Source organism: Chenopodium album, chromosome 25, assembly GCF_948465745.1.
Source record: "Chenopodium album chromosome 25, dcCheAlbu1.1, whole genome shotgun sequence".
Classification (NCBI taxonomy): domain Eukaryota; kingdom Viridiplantae; phylum Streptophyta; class Magnoliopsida; order Caryophyllales; family Amaranthaceae; genus Chenopodium; species Chenopodium album.
The window spans coordinates 20,052,063-20,072,329 of NC_137858.1; the positions used below are offsets into that span (position 1 = coordinate 20,052,063).

General features: G+C 36.5%; 1 protein-coding gene across 1 annotated transcript; it reads left to right on the forward strand.

Moving 5' to 3' along the window:
• Window positions 1-8,974: 8,974 nt before the first annotated feature.
• On the forward strand, window positions 8,975-13,760 carry LOC145613077 (polyadenylate-binding protein 2-like). Its single transcript, XM_081668133.1, has 9 exons — window positions 8,975-9,570; window positions 10,574-10,692; window positions 10,923-11,579; window positions 11,659-11,736; window positions 11,829-11,918; window positions 12,511-12,645; window positions 12,761-12,937; window positions 13,015-13,206; window positions 13,315-13,760. The coding sequence occupies exons 1-9, from the start codon at window positions 9,270-9,272 to the stop codon at window positions 13,555-13,557; spliced, it is 1,992 nt and encodes a 663-aa protein (XP_081524259.1). The 5' UTR covers window positions 8,975-9,269; the 3' UTR covers window positions 13,558-13,760.
• Window positions 13,761-20,267: the final 6,507 nt, after the last annotated feature.

Consider the following 20,267-nt stretch of genomic DNA (forward strand, 5'->3'; position numbering starts at 1 on the left):
TATGATATTTGATAGCAGAGAACTAAAGCTTATACTGAATAATGTAGTAGAATTATTCATTTAGCAGGTACTGTCAGATTGCATAGTAGTTAGATTTTATTGGAATATTTAAAAATAATGCTTTCATGTATTATAATGGTTCCTATATTAAGCATAAAACACATTTTTTTTTTCAAAATAAGGTATTCATGTACTCTCAAAGATAAAATTTCATATATTGATGTCAATCATGTCATACTTAAATTTCAGTAAATACATCATAAAACACAAAGGGTGTTCCGGGTGAAACACCATTAAAAAAAACATACATCATAAAACACAGAACTGATATATGTAATTTTCTATGAATAATTTAGATTTCTATTAAAAAAAATGTAATATGTGTTTTATATGAATAATCATTATTGTCCGGCGGTAACTATTGTCCTTTTTTTAAAAAACTGCACATATGTATTGATTGATAGATGTAGCCACAAATAGGATAACAGAGAAAACACATAATTCTAATAATGATTTATATAGATAAGATACATGAGAAGAATTGGGTGTATAAGCAACTACATACCTTTAAGATGAGCGATACCAAGTCCAAGTTCCTCTTTTGCTCAATATTTGACCAGAGTCCCTACAATGCAGAAAGGGAAACAAATTCATTATTTTTGGGAGATCACAGAGTACTTACACAGATTCATTATTTTAGGGAGACAACAATCCCTACACAGATTCATTTGTTTTGGAGTTTAAGGAAATTTCACATAAACATATGATGTTGAACCAAATTACAATGGGTCAAAGGATACACATTATATTCTTTCTGACCATGTAATTAAAGAACTTAAACCTTACTGACTAAACTACTGTCGAACTTTCACGATAAATATTCAGAAGTAAATCAAAGTAGAAGTTGCAATTGACCAAGACATTCATGGAACAATTGCCATATTATACATTAATCCGGAAAAGTCAATATGACTACATTAAGCTAATTTTAATTAACTATACATCAAAATAAGAATTTTCAGAAAGAATAAAAACCTCAAGACACATAGATCAATTCTGAACATTGTAATTTCTTAACCTCCCTACTAACATACTACCCCAATCCTCAAGGACAACTACATCAAAGATTAATCATAGGAGGCCTATTCACATCACAGGAAGAAGTTCAGCTTTGGAATAGAATAAAAACAAAAATTTGATTCATATATGAAATAATCTATTCTTGTATCTTAGTACTCCATTACTTAATTACTTAACAAATACATTGCTAAAAAAAACCAAAACTGCTATTCACAAATAAATTGACTTACCAATAAGCTTTCCTGACTTCCACAATGACTATAAGAACCCTGAGGCTCAATTCTGCAACAATACCCAAAAAAAAAAAAAAAAAAAAAACATAACAAAACAAAAAAAAATCAAAATCTATAGATAAACCAATTAGATATTGAAGATAAAAAAAACTGATTAAATTGAGGAATCAAAATTCATTCGGGAAAACATAAAAGCACACTAATAAGCTAATAACCTTTCTTTTGAGGGAAATAAGCAAGCTTTGTGGAAATTGCAAGAAAACGGAACATATATATATATATATATATATATATATATATATATATATATATATATATATATATATATATATATATATATATATATATATATATAGTTATATATATATATATATATATATATATATATATATATATATATATATATATATATATATATATATATAGTTATATATATATATATATATATATATATATATATATATATATATAAACTATATATATATATTCGAAACTTCAATTCAAAAATCATTGTATAATTTACATTTCAGTTACAAACTTTACATCTTATTTACTTGGATATTAATTAATTTATGAATTAATTGCACCAAATGAAAAAGGAATATGAAAGAATGAATCTATACTTAATTTGTTGGAAATAATTGCATACTCAATTACAATATTATTCAGAGAGAATTAAGGGGTCTTTATAATTGCATACCTCAACGGTAAATTTATGGCGGTGTGCCGTCATGGTTGCGCCGTGGCGGTAATTTAATTGGTGATTTGTAACCACCAATCATAAATCAAGCCCTCTTCCGAATCTTAGTGTAATTTCATTTTCCATCATCAAATATTGTATGAATGTATGATATTGATTGCTAGTTGGTTCGTCCGCCACCATGAGCGTTTCATCATCACTTTGACGAAGCTGAGAACATGCATTCTTAGCATTGTTATGATCCACAATTTGTTTTCTTTTATTTTTTTGGTAATAATAAAATGAATATATAATTTGACAGGTGTAATAAAATCTAAAGTGTAGGGATATGGTGCGGTAGGGTGTATGGAAGGAGTTAGTGTGGGGTTGAGTTTGAGCCGTTGATTTATGGGATTGGATGATGGACGGTGGAGATGAGAGAATGTGTAATGGAGTGTGTCACGGAGAGATGGGCTGGCAAGTCGGTGGCGGTGGATCACATGGCCCACATTGCTTTAATTTGTTGATTTTCTTGTCCTTTTATTTAGAGATATAAGTGCATTCATCTAGATAAATGTCATGAAATGAGTATTAGCTAAGGTGGTTAGTAGTCTTGGCTTTTGTCCTAGAGATACACTGTTCGAAACCCAACCTCTTTTTTTTTTTAATTAAAGTGGAATAATAATTCGTGAAGTGGTGATGACACATTATTATGTGATGATGTGACCCTATGCTAAAGTGAGTATAGATGACGTGGCGTAAAGATAGGGGAGATGACGTGGCACATAGACATTTGTAGAAACGCTTTTTAATATATAAGTATAGAGTATAGATATAGATTAGGTAACGTGATAGTATCATTTAATTTATACAAAAAATAAGTGTTCGTCGTATTTTATTATAGAGGTTTTAAATAGGAAATTAAATAATACAACAATAATAAATTAATAATAATTAGATAAAACGATTGTACCAAATCAACTTGATTTTGCTATAATGTTTAGAGTGTTTACAGGTTATGTTGTTGTTGCCTTGTTGGGGGGTTGAACAAGTTGGCCTTAGCTAGGGTGATGTGTGTGTTTTGTTGAAGTGGTATTAGGTGTCTTTCTTTTCCGTTCTTTATAATGATTCTTATAGTCATTACTCGATCTTGAAAATTACTATCTTAAGCAGGCGCCCAAACATTGTTTTGGGGTTTTACAAGCCTCGACGGTGTCAAAGCTTTCTTACCAACAAGGAAAGCTATTGAAGGAAAGGTCATTAGATCAAGTGACCTGTTTGAAGACCTTACTTGGCGATGAGTTGATCTCGCCAGGTAAGGAAATGCAAGCCATGGTCAAACAATTTCGAATCTCTCTGCTACTCTCTTTATGGTGTGTATTATGTTTCTATAAGAAAGTTCTCATCTACATCATGTCTGGCCAATTCCAGTTTAATATTGTTTTCAATATCAAAAGTTGTAAAAGCTTAAGTGTTAAAAGCCAAATTTTTATAAATTCTACGGCCTACCATTGAATGCCTAACTACATCTTTAACACATAGCTATATTAGATTTATACAGTACATATATTTAAAGGTACCATTAACTTCACTCATTCCGTGTTTATTACGCGCGCGATGGCTCAACTAGTTATAATCAAACATCAAAAATCAAATCCCAAAACTCATAATTTACACTTATATTGAAGCATAGATTAAATTAAAATAATAAAGCTAAGTTTTTTTTTATACATGCTCGAAAAAGGGGGAAAGAGGAGGAGGCAGCCAGTGGCTGCCGGCTGCTGGCAACGGCGGCCAACGGCTGACGGCTGCTGGCGGCGGTGGCCACCTGCTGCCGGTGGCTGGCAGCGGTGGAGGGGGGGCGAACACAAGGCAACCGAAAAAAAAAGAAAGGGGAAGGGGAAAAGAAAAAGAAAGAAAAATAAGGAGGAGAGAGAGAGAAGTTTACCTTGGGTTTTCTCCACTCTGGGCAAAGTTGATTTGCCTCATAAGTGGGATATTTATACCCCTTCTCAATCAATCCCTCTTTCCCTAAACTTCCTCTTTTAGTTTTTCCTAATTCCTTCCCTAATAAAACTTGTTAAAATTAAACTTTCTTAAAATAAAACCCCAACTTTTATAAATAAAGAAATAAAATATATAATTTTTATTTTTATAAAAAATATTAGTTAAAATGCCATAATTAAAATATTAAAATTGTTTAAATACTTTATTAAATACATATTTTAAATAAAATACGTATACAAATACGGGATATTACATGGAAGATCCCTTGCCTGCCTGTTGGTACTCATAGGCAATATCCTATTGATCAGAGTTGGAAGCCTCCGAGCCGAACCTGTCAGCGGCCTCTTCGCCGTCTAACTCATTATTGGGACTTTGAGCAGAGGCGGATCCTTCGTCGTTTGACTCGTCCAAGATCCCATCACTGTAAATGGTGGGGGCACGCGGAGTGGACTCTGCATGCTCATCCGATTCCTAGTATTCCCCGTGTGGGATTACCTCATCAACAGGCACTTCCAAAGTGCCCCTTCTCCTTCTAGACTTTGTAGCCGTCTATTTTATCCTCACCATTGTGTCCTGCAAAGACACATCGACGGTGGGATTCGGGGATGAGCAAAGCAAGTCCATACATTTAGAGACGACACCCCACTAGTGGAAATAAGGCCATCCGTAACGGGCAAAAAGGGCCCATCCGTAACGGGCAGCGTCCGTTACGTATGCGGCCGTTACGGATGGCCATTATTATTCGTAATGGGCACCGTCCGTTACGAATAAGTAGTTATTCGTAACAGGAGTTTAAAGTGCCCATTACGAATAATGGGTTATTCGTAACGGGCGTTTATTTTGCTCGTTACGAATAACCCATTATTCGTAACGGGCACTATAAACGCCCGTTACGAATAACTACTTATTCGTAACGGACTATATATCTGCCCGTTACGAATAGTGTTTGATGCAATTAAAAAAAAAATCCAGCACGTGCTAGCACATGCTTGATCATTTTATCAAATTATGAAATAATTTTTTTTTACACAAGTATAATACACAGATAATTTTTTTATTACACAATTATAATACACAAATAATTTTTTTATTACACAAGTATAATACACATTTAATATACTATAGCAAAAATTTTACTTGCTCATATAATGTCGCAAGTTTACATCTTAAGACTAAGACTAATAAAAGAGCAAAAACAAGACATAATTATAATAAAACAAGTTTTATCCCAACATTTGTGGTCTGATACGTTGATTCTTAAGCTCCCTTGTGTAGATATTATATGCTCCACCTTCAATAATTTCAACAAACCAAAATTAACATAATTGAAAAAAAAATAATATCAAAAATAAAAAAAATAATTGAATCAGCCCGTAAATAAAAAATATCAAAATTAAAAAAATAATTAAATCAGCCCGTCAAAAAAAAAATTGAATCAATGTTTATTTCTGGGAAAATTGAAAAGACTTACTTGAATACTAGAGCAATCCATAAGTTTTTCAGCATCTGACAATTTAAGGACATCATTGTAAACGTATCGTCTTGCCTATAAATCAATTTAAAATAAAAAAATCAACAATTTAATTCAAAAAAAAAAAGAAATCCAACCATGCATGTTGGAATTGAACTGAGACCCACCTAATAAAATGGCCAGAAATGAGCAATCCCTTTTTATCATAATATAATCATAACACCAAATATGCATAATTCCTCAAAATTCAAAAGAACAACTATAGATCTACAAATTCTGAACGAGAAAATCCACACAAAATGAAAGAACACCACCGCCGTACACTTACCATCACCACCGCCGTACAATTACCCAGATTTACACCACGAACCCAGATTTACAACCACGAAGCCATCCGACCACCACGAACACAAGTGTTTTGACACGTGACACCTACCCCAGAAAGTCATATCCACAAAAAGTCAGATCCGACCACCATGAACACCACCCTCACAAACCCACAAAACCCATGAAATCCCCCAAAAACTAATTTGAGAGTAGTAAAAGAGCACATATGAAACACCCTCAAAGTTAATGTTTGACTTAAAATCTAGGTGAAAACTCTTACCTCACGCTCACCATAACTAATTCAACTCTGCTCCCCATCTTTCTGCTTGTCGCCGCATTTGACATCCAAAAAATCCAACTTAGGAATTTCATTTATTGGATTTCTCTTTATGACACTAATATATTATAAACAAAAAAATCGCCCAGAGAAAGTTTTACCTTGATGAGAGAAGTAGAGAGATTGAGTGAGCAAGATAGAGAAAGAGAGAGAGAGAGAGAGAGAGAGAGAGAGAGAGAGAGAGAGAGAGAGAGAGAGAGTGAGTGAGAGGAGAGAGGATAAAGAGGGGTGAGGGCAATAATTAAGGTTGACGGCTACAGATCGAGAAACCCTAATAGTAATAACTAATGGGCTATGGGCTTAGTTGGACTAATTTATTTGTAACGGGCACAATGTGTCTGTTACGAATAATATATTATTCGTAACGGGCAAAATAGTGTCTGTTATGAATACTTATTTATTCATAACGGGCACTAATTTGTCCGTTACAAATACATACGTATTCGTAACGGACACTATTTTGCCCGTTACGAATATTTGCCCGTTACGAATATCTTAATTGTAACGGGCAAAGCTTTGCCCGTTACGAATGAGATTTTTTCCACTAGTGCCCCCAGTCCTAGACTCAACTGTATAAGGAGACCGACTGACTACTATCATAGGTTGTGTCGTGTGTGTTGATGGTAAATCCATTTATTGAAAAATCACAAAAATACAAATGACAAAAGCTTGAAATAGCTAAGGGAGAGACGGTTACCTTTGTAGAACTCTGAAAATTGTCTTAAGTGATGACCAGTTGTGTCCACGCATATTGTAGACGGAATTTGTGGAAATCAGCTACAAGCGGTAACAAAGTGTCTCTTTCTAGAAAATTCTCTCTCTTTCTCTCTCTAGACTTGTATAATGGGTCAACAATGAAGGGAAAAGGAGGGGGGTAAAACCCTATTTATAGAAGGGTGAATACGGGGGCATCCTCGTCACTATAACAAAAGGTGAACCGTTTGTTACTGTTCACCACATACAAAGGGACACATGTCACAGACGCCACGTGGCCTGCCACGTCACCCTTGTGAGTGACAAATGTTTAGGGTAAAAATGCCCTAGACACGTGGACCAATTAGAGAGGGGCACGTGTTAACCCGGGACAGGTCCAACATGGATCTTTCCCCGGCTGACACGTGTCAGCCTCAGATGACAAATGGAATGGCGGCCGTCAAGGCCTAATTCCCAAGAAAAGTCGCAAAGCGACGCAACCCATTAAGTCAGAATGACCTAATGATAGAGCTGATCATAATGAGCCCGGCCCGATTTTTGGCGGGTTTTGGGCAGTTTTTTCCGGCCCGAAATCGGGTCGGGCCCTGCCTGGCCCGATTTTAAAAAAAAAATTGGGCGGGTTTGGGATGGATTTTATGCATTTTTTGTTGATTTTTTTGGCCAGGCCCGAAAAGCCCGCATGGCCCAACTAGTTTGGGCGGGTTTGGGCACACGTTTTTCGGCTCGAAGCTTGGCCCGGTCCGAGAAATGGGCAATTTTTTTTGCCTTCGGCCCAACCCGAACCCGGCCCGGCCCGCCCATTGATCACCTCTACCTAATGAGCGCGTATTCCAATGACCCTATAAATAGGGAGATTTCCCCCATTTTGGGGACACGTTCATTTATTATAAGATTTATAACATACCTAAATTCTCTCACACCAGAGAAAACATCTGATCTCGAAATATGAGAAAATCTTACTTTCACTTTTTCCGCACCGTTTTACATTCTCCAAACATGTTCTAACTTAATCGTCAGAGGTGGAGCTCCTACCAACCGGTGTCTCCGTGTTTTGCAAGTACAGATCGCGCCGGACCAGTCTTGGTGACATAACTCTCCCGAGGGACTAGAAAACACTCAAAATAACACTCTATAAAGGCCGATTTATTTTTAGTTAATCAAAAGGTTGACTTATTTTGAGCTAACTGAACAAAGGTTGGCTTATTCTTGACAAATTTTCCTTTTTCTGTTTTTCCAAGATGTTGAGTAACAGGGGAGTAGAGTGATGAAGAAAGGATAGAGATTGGAGTAAACGGGAAAAAAAATTTAAAGGAGGAGTTCTTTATTAAATTACAGCTAAGATAAATTTAAGTCCAAAAAAAAAAAGACACGTAGATGGCCACGTCAAATTGTGACCGACATCAATAGGTTAGTAACGTGTTGGGACTACAATTGACAAACAACTCCAATAGTTAGGATTATAAGATAATAAATCATAGTTGGACTTATTAAAAGTAAATCAACCATGATTAAGATCAATAAAGTATGTTTTTCCTCTAATCAACGTATAGGTTAATGACTTAGGCCCTGTTTGATTCACCTTAATTTTGCTGAACTGAAATTATTTTCACTGAACTGAACTTATTTTTACTGAACTGAAATTATTTTTACTGAAATTAAATTATTTTTACTGAACTGAAATTATTTTTACTGATTTTCTATTATAATTCTTCTTTAAGAAAACTGAATTTTACTGAACCGAACTTATTTTTACTGAACTGAAATTATTTTTACTGAACTGAAATTAATTTTACTGAACTGAACTTATTTTTACTGAACTGAAATTATTTTTACTTAATATTATTTTTTTAAGGTGAAATAAACAGGGCCTTAATGAGATTATCTCCTACTTCCCCGTATAATGTCCTCAATCCAATCCCACCTTGCATCACAAAACCTGTGATAAATCAACATGATATCACTCCTCTGACCAAAAAAACAATCAATTGACTAAAACCAATCAGAATCCAACGGCAAAGATTTACTTATGACACACTAGGGTTTTCCTTCTCACAAGCCCACCAAAAGCCCACCATCATCTTCATCATCCTTGGTATATAAACCAAACACTCGTTCATTCCCGGGTTGCGGTGCAGTCCCTCCCGTCTGTCTGCCCTCCCAACCTCTCAACAAAAACACCAAAAAAATTCATTCTTTTCTCCTTCTTTTTCATCGTCGTTCATATTTCTCGACGATTTATCACTCTCTCTCCTCAATTTATCCCCCAAAAATATTTACAGGGTTTTCTCAAATTATCAGTGTACTTAGGGTTTTATCGTTTTTCAATTTTGCAGCTGATATTATTAAAGGAGAGATTGAGAGAGTATCCTTTAAAAAAATCAGTAGAAAATTTTGTGTTGATTTATTTGTGTGTTGTTAGTAATGGCTCAAGTTCAGGCCCCGGCTTCGGTTTCGGCTCCAATTGCGGGTGCTCCTAATGGAGTGGCGAACCCTAATGGCGGCGCTGCCGTTGGTGGTGCTGGCAATGTTGGTGCTGCTGGTGCTGCGGCGTTTGTTACGACGTCTCTTTACGTCGGTGACCTTGATTTCAACGTCAATGACTCGCAGCTTTATGATCTGTTCAACCAGATTGGTCAGGTTATTTCTGTTAGGGTTTGCAGGGATTTGTCCACTCGCCGGTCTCTTGGATATGGTTATGTCAACTTCAGCAACCCTCAAGATGGTTTGTTTTCTTTGTTTTTTTCTCGATATTTTAGTTATTTAATGTTGATTTTAATGGTAGAAATTATATTTTTGTGTTTTTGTTGTGATTTGGTATTGCGATTATTTCTGTGTTTGATTGCTGTTGATGTTTATTTGTCTGCATTGGTGATTGCGGCATGTTGTTACTGTTTGGTGTAAATTTTACTATGACTTGTTAATGAATCAATGTTGTTAGATTGATTGTGTTTAAAAGTTATGGTTGAATTTAATACGCTGGTTAGTAATTATGCTGTAATTTATACAAACTCGGTTTCAAGATTTTCTGTTTTCCGGTTTATGAATTGGCGGTTGCAGATCCTTTCCTTTTGCAGCTTGTTGATTGTGCAATGTTGTTTGCGCATTTCATTCTGGATTTAATATAATTGTGCAATGATGATTTAGTGTACCTTAATATCCTATTGGGTTTGTGATTTACCGCTCTGTGTTTGTACCGCATGTGTATTGGTGTAATTGGCTTAATTTCTTGTTGTTTAGGATAATGAGATGTGAGAAACTGGAAATTGTGCTAAGATAGTTATTATTTCAGATATTGTAATAAACTAATTAAGTTACCATATTTCATTATTGGGTAGAATCTAAGTTAATATTGGGTAGAATCTGTAATACAATTGATTTCTAATTTATCTGTCTGATTGTATGGTATTTAAATTCTTTGGCATCTGTTTTATGTATTGTTTCGGGTTATTATAGAACTGGAAAAGTTGTTGGGACATGTTGCCAAATGTGAATAATTCTTTTTTATAACGTGTTTGTTGAAGGTTATTGTTTTAATTGAACAAAGGAGGCCTAATATAATCAAACTGCAAAAAGTTATAAAATTTCAGTTTAAATAATTAATGAGAATTAAATTTAGCTAAGACAGTTGGTTAGTAGGCCTTGGTTCTAAGTTGCTCTGTATAGGCAGTTGGTTAATTAATGAGTTTTTTTGAATTCTTATGTTCTGGTTCAATTTTGCCGTGCAGCTGCTCGGGCACTGGATGTGTTGAACTTCACTCCTCTGAATGGAAAGCCTATTAGAGTCATGTACTCTCACCGAGACCCTAGTATTCGTAAAAGTGGGTCTGGTAATATCTTTATAAAGGTGAAGGATTATTTTTTTTCTTGCAAATGGTTCTTTTCCTGCCTTTGATTTGTTTCCTTTTGGAAGATTTATGTTCCCATTATAGATTTTTTTATCATTTATTTGTTTTCAGTCCTTTGCCTTTTTTCAATGTGGTTCCTTTTAAGAAAGGTCTCTTGGGTTTGGGAACCTCCATGGCCAGCTTACCTATATTTATATCTGAATATTTTCTATCTTTTGTGATTTTGCAGAATTTGGACAAAACCATTGACCACAAAGCTTTGCATGACACATTTTCTTCCTTTGGAAACATCCTGTCATGCAAGATAGCTACTGATTCTAATGGTCAGTCTAAGGGATTTGGGTTTGTTCAGTTTGATCTTGAAGAAGCTGCTCAAAAAGCCATAGAGAAGCTAAACGGGATGCTGATCAATGATAAACAAGTGTATGTTGGGCACTTTGTTCGTAAGCAGGAAAGAGATTCCAATTTAGGTGGAACAAGATTCAACAATGTCTATGTGAAGAATTTGGGTGAAGTAACTACCGATGATGACTTGAAAAAAGTATTTGGTGAATATGGACCTATAACCAGTGCTGTTGTGATGAGGGACGCAGACGGGAAATCAAAAGGGTTTGGATTTGTGAACTTTGATAATGCTGAAGATGCTGCCAATGCAGTTGAGGCATTAAATGGTAAGAAATTTGATGACAAAGAGTGGTATGTGGGGAAGGCACAGAAGAAATCTGAAAGGGAGCAGGAGCTAAAGGGAAAGTTTGAGCAGACCATGAAGGAAGCTGCTGACAAGTACCAGGGTGCCAATTTGTACATCAAGAACTTGGATGATACTGTTGATGATGAGAAGCTTAAGGAGATGTTTGCAGAGTTTGGAAAAATTACATCTTGCAAGGTATTTAGGTATTCAACATATCTACTGCCGGTCTATGATAAATGTAGCCAGCCTTAATTATTTGTATGATTGACTACAGGTTATGCGTGATCCTAGTGGAATAAGTAAGGGATCTGGCTTTGTGGCATTTTCAAACCCTGAAGAGGCATCCCGAGCTGTAAGTTTGTTTCCTTGTGATTCACTTAGACTTATGGTTAAATGTTGGTGTATGTTAAATTTCTAGTATTGATAGTTATCTTTATATCTCAGCTTTCCGAGATGAATGGAAAAATTATAGTCAGCAAGCCTTTGTATGTTGCCCTTGCACAGCGTAAAGAAGAAAGAAGAGCTCGTTTGCAGGTGAATCTCTGGATCCACCCCTTTTGATTTTCATAAAGTATTTTTGCAGTAGCTCTAAGTTCCTGAAGCGTGCTCAAGTTTCTTTTGTTCCCTTTTGAAACTACGTATAAAATTGATTTTGAAATATACATTTAAGGCAAATCAATATTAAAAAATGTCGCACATTTTGACATTTGATTTTGTATGAAAAGCGTTTGAAGTATGTGATAACTATAAAATGATGAAGCATTCGTTTTTATGCCTTTCATCTACTGTGTGCTTTGATTAGTTTTGGAATATTGCATGACTGATTTTCCCATTTTCTATTCACATCATTAGATCTGGAAACAATATGAATGTTACTTTTATTATTTATGTTTGCATGCAATTGACAAATACAGGTTCAGCGATCATGTTAGTCTCATTATAACATGGATATGTAATGCTCAACTAGCTGTTTTTTTTCTTGATAAAAAATAAAAGAATGGCTTCTGATGGCAGGGTTAAGAAAACACTATATTTTACAATACCATGTGATACCTAGGGTTACCATTACTCTGATTTGCTTCTCCATTGTTTTGCCTGATGATTTTAGCTTTCTTATATATCGCAGGCTCAGTTTTCGCAAATGAGGCCAATAGCTATGGCACCTTCTGTTGGTCCCCGCATGCCGATGTACCCTCCTGGGGCACCTGGCCTTGGCCAACAGATTTTCTATGGGCAAGCACCACCTATGATTCCTCCACAAGTAAGGACTGTAGAGCTATTGTACTTCAAATCTTGATTTAATTTTTCTCTTGTGCACTATTAATTTTCTATATCAATTTGTATTAATTATTCCAACATTTTTGTTTGTGCTCTAGGGTGGATTTGGCTATCAACAGCAGCTTGTACCTGGAGTTAGACCTGGAGCTGCCCCGATGCCCAATTTCTTTGTGCCTTTTATGCAGCAGGGTCAGCAGGGTCAGCGCCCAGGAGGTAGACGGGGTGCAGGTCCTGGACAGCAAAATCAGCAGCCTGTCCCAATGATGCAGCAGCAGGTATAGCTAAATTCTATCAGTTTTGGTGCTTTACATTATCAATTCTGTTGCATAAAATGTATTATTGTGATGTTCAGATGCTTCCAAGGGGGCGTGTCTATCGCTACCCACCTGGGAGGAACATGCCAGAGGTCCCGATGCCTGGGACTATGCTTCCTGGATATGACATGGCCGGCATGCCTATCCGTGATACCGGAATTGCTCAGCCTGTGCCCATCACTGCATTAGCAACTGCCTTGGCCAATGCATCTCCTGAGCAACAAAGAACAGTATGTTGCTTGTGATATTTGAATGATGTATCAGGGTTTTTATTTATTTTGCCTGACATTTGGTTTGTGGTTGGAATGGACTTGATAACCTATTCCTTTTATCTTTAGATGCTTGGAGAAAGCTTGTACCCTCTGGTGGATGCCATCGAGCATGACAATGCTGCCAAGGTGACTGGTATGCTACTAGAGATGGACCAGACTGAAGTTCTGCATTTGCTTGAGTCTCCAGATGCATTGAAGGCTAAAGTTGCGGAGGCTATGGAAGTACTGAGGAATGTTGCACAACAGCAGGGTGGAAATGCTGCTGATCAGTTGGCTTCATTGTCACTCAATGACAACCTGGTATCTTAAGATGCACCGCATTGGATTGCTGCACCTGGTGGAAAATTCCTTTTGGTAGTTTAGGCTTAGATACCTTTCTAAACAGCAACTTGACACATTTTGGTTCTCGTTTTGTTATGTTGCTGTCTTGCATTGTTTTGTTTGTTTGGAGGATTGCTATGCTTGATGAGACTCCTTTTTTTGGCTTGAAACTAGTTCTTACAGTTATTGTCCTCCTGCATCGTCGTTTAAAATTTTGGGGTCATGTTTTGCTAATTTGCAAGGAATTTGCGAGTGATATTCCTTGCAAATTTACCTTTGAACTCGGTGTTTTGCGCTATTCACCTGATCCAACATGGCACCCTATAAAGAGCATAAAATCTGCATTTGGTATGCATCAATTCAAAAGGTACTGTACAGAAGAAAAATGCTCCAATGTATGCGAGAATAAATGCAACAGCTGCCCTGTGCATTAAAATGATAAAAAAAAATGTAACAGCTACCCCTTAAATGACAGTTTAGAGGACTAAAGTTGTGCATTAAAATGATTGGCATCAATTCAAAAGGAACACAGAACAGTGTTCCATACTTGCATTGTATGCGATATAAAATGTTGTAGCTGCCCCTAAAATGATTATAGCACCTTCATTAAGCACTTTTTTTTAATGGAAAACCTTCGTTAAGCATTTTGTTTTGGTTCATTACATTAAGCATTTTTAACTCATTAGTTCAAAATGTATTATTTTTGAAAAACAAATTCCTTTGGTAACACCTAGTTTATTATTAAGAAAATTTTTCAAGAACAAAACGACCTTTGTCGCTCTTCTAAAACCTGAACGACCTTTTAATTATTACAAAATAAAATGACCTTTGATAGGTATGAAAGAATTATATTCCGTGAATATTAACAATGCTATGCTTAGCAATATATATAGTGTACAAGGATTATGCTTAGCCCCTAATTATGCTATAAACAAGGAAACAAAATATCCTTAAGGCTAAATTAAATACAAGGTAGCCGAAATATACACAAAATATTTACACTTATCTTAACACACCCCCACAGTCGAAGCGGGAGGTGGACGAACACTAAGACTGTCCCTAAAATCATTAAAGAGAACTCGCGGGAGACCCTTCGTAAATATGTCCTCGACCTGATATCTAGATGGAACATGAAGAACACGGACTTCACCACGGGCAACCTTTTCACGAACAAAATGAATATCCATCTCAATGTGTTTAGTTCGTTGATGTTGAACAGGGTTGCCAGACAAATAAATCGCACTTACATTGTCACAATACACAAGGGTATCCTTTTAAGCCTGACAATGCAACTCAAGAAGAAGGTTTCGGAACCAACATGACTCATATTCTACATTAGCCACACCACGATACTCGGCCTCTGCACTAGATTTGGACAATGTAGGTTGTCTCTTAGACACCCAAGAAACCAAGTTATTACCCAAAAATACACAATAAACAGACGTCAAGCACCTCGTATCAGGACAACCACCCCAATATGCATCAGTATACGTGACCATAGTAGAAAAAGAATAAGGATACAAGTGAAGACCGTAGTCTAAAGTACCCTTAACATACCGAATGACCCGCCTAAGGGCTAACATATGATCTACCCGTGGATCATGCATATGAAGACATACCTGTTGGACAGCAAAAGAAATGTCCGGCTGTGTGAAAGTCAGATATTGAAGAGCCCCTGCTAGACTCCTATACAGATTAGGATCATCAAAAGTAGTACTAGAGGTAGCATTAACCTTTGTGTTGGTGTCAACTGGAGTGGGAGACGGCTAACAAGAGGACATACTGGCACGCTAAATTATTTCTTCTGCATACTTGCGCTGTGAAAGGAACATACCACCCTTATGCCTAGTGACAGCAATACCAAGAAAATAATTAAGAGGTCCTAGATCTTTCATAGCAAACTCTGAGCTAAGAAGATCCATAATGGTATGCCGGAGAGTGTTTGAAGAAGCTATAAGAATAATATCATCAACATATAATAAAAGGTAAGCCATGTCAGATCCTCTCTTGAAAATGAATAAAGAATTGTCCATTCTACTGTTGGTGAAACCAATTGACAAAACAAAATCTGCAAAACGCTTATACCAGGCGCTGGGAGCCTGCTTAAGTCCATATAAAGACTTACGCAGAAGACATACATAATCAGGATGAGTACGATCCCTGTAACCCAAAGGTTGATGCATGTATACAGTCTCTTGGAGCTCACCATGCAAAAAAGTATTTTTAACATCCAATTGATGAATAGACCAAGCCTTAGAAAGAGAAAGACTGAGAACAGTGCGGATGGTTGCCGGTTTGACAACTAGACTAAATGTCTCTACACAATCAATGCCAACCTGCTGAGTTTTTCCATCACTTACAAGTTGGGCTTTATGCCTCTCAAACACACCATTAGATATAACTTTATGAGCAAAAATCCACATAGATCGAATAACATTAACATCAGGCAGACGGGGCACCAACTCCCACGTCTTATTTTTAATAAGAGCATCAAATTCCTCATCCATGGCCATTTTCCAATTAGGATCACGAAATGCCTCAATCGGATTACGGGGTAAAGGGGACTTCGACACCAAAGTGTGCATTGAATGTTGAGTGTATTTGGGATTAGGCTTAACTATCCCATTTTGACTTATTGTCACCATTTTAGGCTGCTAGAGAGAAGTAGAAGAGGGAGGAGCTACTGGGCCTGATTGTGTTTGGGTTGGATGGGTAATGGGTGGAGGAGAGTGTGTGTATAATGGTGGGATAGGAGGAGAATTTGTGTTTGGAGGTGGGCTAGTGGGAAGAGACCCACTGCCATGGGTAGACGGCTTGGCCGTAGGTGGAGAGGCCGAATCTGCCTGGGCCGGGGAGAAGTAGGTGGAGAGGCCGAATCTGCCTGGGCCGGGGAGAAGTAGGTGGAGAAGTATGTGGTACCTGCTGATCCGTGAGATGATGCAAAATGTATGGAGAAATTCCATCATCTAGAAAATCATTAGCATGTGGTACATATAGTTTAGCAAACAGGAAGAAAATCTCATCAAATAAAACATGGTGACAAATGATGATTTTATTGGATGATAAATCGAAACATTTGTAACCACGGTGGTTTGTAGGATACCCCAAAAGTACAGAAGGTGTTGATCTAGGTTGTAGCTTATTAATATGGTAGATGGAATAAGTGGGTAGCATAGACAACCAAAAACCCGTGATTTGAATATAAAGGAACCCTTTTGTAAAGAACCGGTAGAGAAGACTCATTTTCCAAAAATTTTCTAGGAATGATTTTAAGAAGATATGTTGCCATTTGCAATGCATGATGCCAAAAGGAAGGGGGTAGAGAGGCATGAGCTAGTAAAGTACGAGGGACATTGTTAATTGATCTTATTTTGTGTTCAACTTCCCCATTTTGAGAAGAGGTATGAGGACAAGATAATCGAAAAGACATGCCATGAGTCTTACAAAATTCCCAAAAAAAACTTGTAGGGAATATTTCAAGTACTATAACCCTAAGCTTGAACCCCATTGTGATCATACACTTAAGCATGGTGGCGTCCAAAGGGAAAGAAAAGAGAGCAAAAGAGTCGCCAACAAGTTTTAGGAACTTGTAAACCGTTTACGAGGTGAAGGTTACACCCCTTAACGATCGATGAGATCGTCAACTCCAAAAGGTAAAAAACCAAATAGGGTTTGGGGATGAGGGTACGAATCCAATCTACAAAAGAAAGGACCCGCCCTATAAAATAGGCCTCTACTTTATTCTACTCGTATTCATGTGCGCTTTTTAACTAACATGCAATCATTATATTAATCCTAAACCTGTTTATCTATGTTGGTTATATTAAATTAATGCACAAATAAATCTATTATTGACGATCACTTGAATTAAAATCATATTACCCTAACCCAAATTATTAATTATCTTATTAAGCGTGATTACAAATACAAATTCCCTTTAAACATGTATAAAAGGCGTGATCAAGAAATAACAATAATATATATCAAGCAACATAATAATAATGACAATTATAATCATAATAAGGCATAATAAAGCTTAAATACAATAGCAAGACCCTAGGCATAATACTAACAAGATTAAATACAAATCCTAGCATGTCACTAAGCATAAAGGTCAAAGCTTTAAACCTAACATGGTACTAGCATGCTATTAGAAATAATAAGAGGCACCCTAAACATGATATTAGAAAGCAATAAAAACATCCTAACATGATACTAGGAATATTAAAACAATATAAGCATGCTTTCTACATTGAAATAAAATAGAGAGTAAGCTAATTACTTACTTTGAAGCCTCGTACCTCTTTCTAATAACAAAATACACGCATTAGTAAACTTCGATGAAATAATAAAATCAAAGAATTAAATTAAATAATTGAAAGAAAGAGTTAAAAAGTTTAGACTGAATTTGGGACCAAACCCTCAGAAATTATCAACCTTTCACGTCTAGGGCGAAGGTAACTTCGAACTTGGCTAGGTGCTTCAAGATCTTGTGAGTGCGGTTTTGTGTTTGTGAAAAAATAGAGGGAGATGAGAGCTTAGAGAGAATTAAGAGAAATAAAATTGATTGTTGATGATCAAAAATGGAGGTTCAAGACCCTATTTATAGTCCGGAAATAGGTAGAATTTGATAAGGAATAAAACTTTACGTTGTCGCCAATAAACCAACTTGTCGCCAAGCGACAAGGTCTGTCGCATGGCGACAAAGACAGTTTTTACGGATTTTGTTTTTATCATATCTTTTGATCTAGAAGTCCAAATAAGTCATATAATATGTCGTTGGAAAGCTCTTGAAGTCTAATTTCTAATGAAAATAGAATCAGATCAAAATATTTTGTAGATAAAAAGATATGGCCAAAATAGTGGAAGGGTGTCAGTTTTAGATATAGTTTTGTATTTCTTTCATATCTTTTTCGTCATAGCTCGGAATTAATATTATAATATATCATTGGAAAGATAATTTCTAGATCCAACCATATAAAATTTGGATAAAGAATATGAGGCACGAAAATAAAATCTGACTGTCTTTGAACATCTTTAAATTCGAATAGTTATAGGACTTTAAAAAAGGAAATTTTTATTCAAATTCAAACTCTATGATCTTATCTTTTCAAAAAAGGATAATTAAGATCTTTTAGAATCTTATAGAAGATTCTAATCAATCCTAATTAGTTTAGGAATAGGATAAAACCTTTGGACCCTCCTCATGATCATTGGGTCGTAGGTAAAATCCGGTTTGGACCTAGTTTACACTACAACATAAACAAGCAAAAGCAATGGTCAAATGCAACGGTTAAATCTAATGCAACGGTTTAATGCAATGGTCATAGCTAGCTCAACGGTTTAATGCAACGGCTATAGGTAATGCAACCGAATTTTTACCTATTGCAACGGTTTTAAAATAACCGTTGCAATAGCTCTTCATATGCAACGAATTTTTCATCTATTGCAACGGCTGTATAATGATCGTTGCATTAGTTGCTCCGTATAACTTATTAGCATGTGCGATTGTGCGTGCCTTTCTTGAGCAAAATTACGGAGTAGTAAAATAAAGGGAAATTCTCATTGGTAGCCTCGTAGTTTTGCGTATTTCCATTGGTAGCCACTTTTTATATGAATTATCTTTGGTAGCCGCCAACTCTTAAGAAATTACTTCTATAACCTTATTGAGCTAACACCGTTAGTTGATTGTTAAATTTAAGCGAGGTTAGTTTTTTAATAATTAAAAAATACTTAACTAAGGTTAGTTATATCATAATTTAATTAATCTTAAAAAAAAACAATCCTTCCCCTAACCAGCCAGCCACCCCCTGCCATCTCCACCTCCACCAACAACACCGGTGTCGAAGCTTCCCCTCCCACCGGCGCCCACTTCTCGACACCCCGTCCCCAATTCCCGACACCCCCAACCCTAATTCCCGAAAACCCCAGCCCCAACTCCCAAACACCCAAGCCCTGCTCTCTCGCGCACCAAATCGGAAAACCCCGCAACACCCTCCAGCAAATGGCCAAGGTTCTGATCTTTTAATGATAATGCTGACTAATGGAGATGGTTTGTTAAGACGAATGAAGATGGTTAAATGGGGGTAAATCGATCGTGAGCAGCCAATGAAGAACATGGTTGGTTTGAGGGTTTTCATAGGAAGAGGGAAAGAGAAAAGAGATGATTTCGTGGTGGATTAGAGGGGACGGGGAGGAGGATGACTGAAGGTGGGGGACGACAACGGAAGCCAGAACGGCGGCAGCGGCAGAGGGGGAGAGGGGATTAGGTGAGGGAAGTGGCTGGGCTAGTGCGTGGGATGGTGGGAGGGGTGTTTTAATTTTTTTTTTTTAAAAATTAATTAAGTTAAATTTTAACACCCACTTAACGGTTGATGTTAAATATGGTTACGGAAGTGAAAACGTTAATAGTTTGAGGCTACCAAAGATAATTCGTATAAAAAGTGGCTACCAGTGGAAATACGCAAAAATACGAGGCTACCAATGAGAATTTTTCTAAAATAAAGAGCACCCAAATAAGCTCTAGAAACCCAAATAGGAAAAACGGAATTTTAGTTCTCTCTCCTCCATTGAAGCCCACACCTCTCTCTCTCTTCCAGTAAAAAGCTCACACTCTTTCTCCTCGATCTGATGAAGCTTTCACTCTTTGCATTCTCTCTCCTCTTATGAAACTTTCACCCTTTGCATTCTCTCTCCTC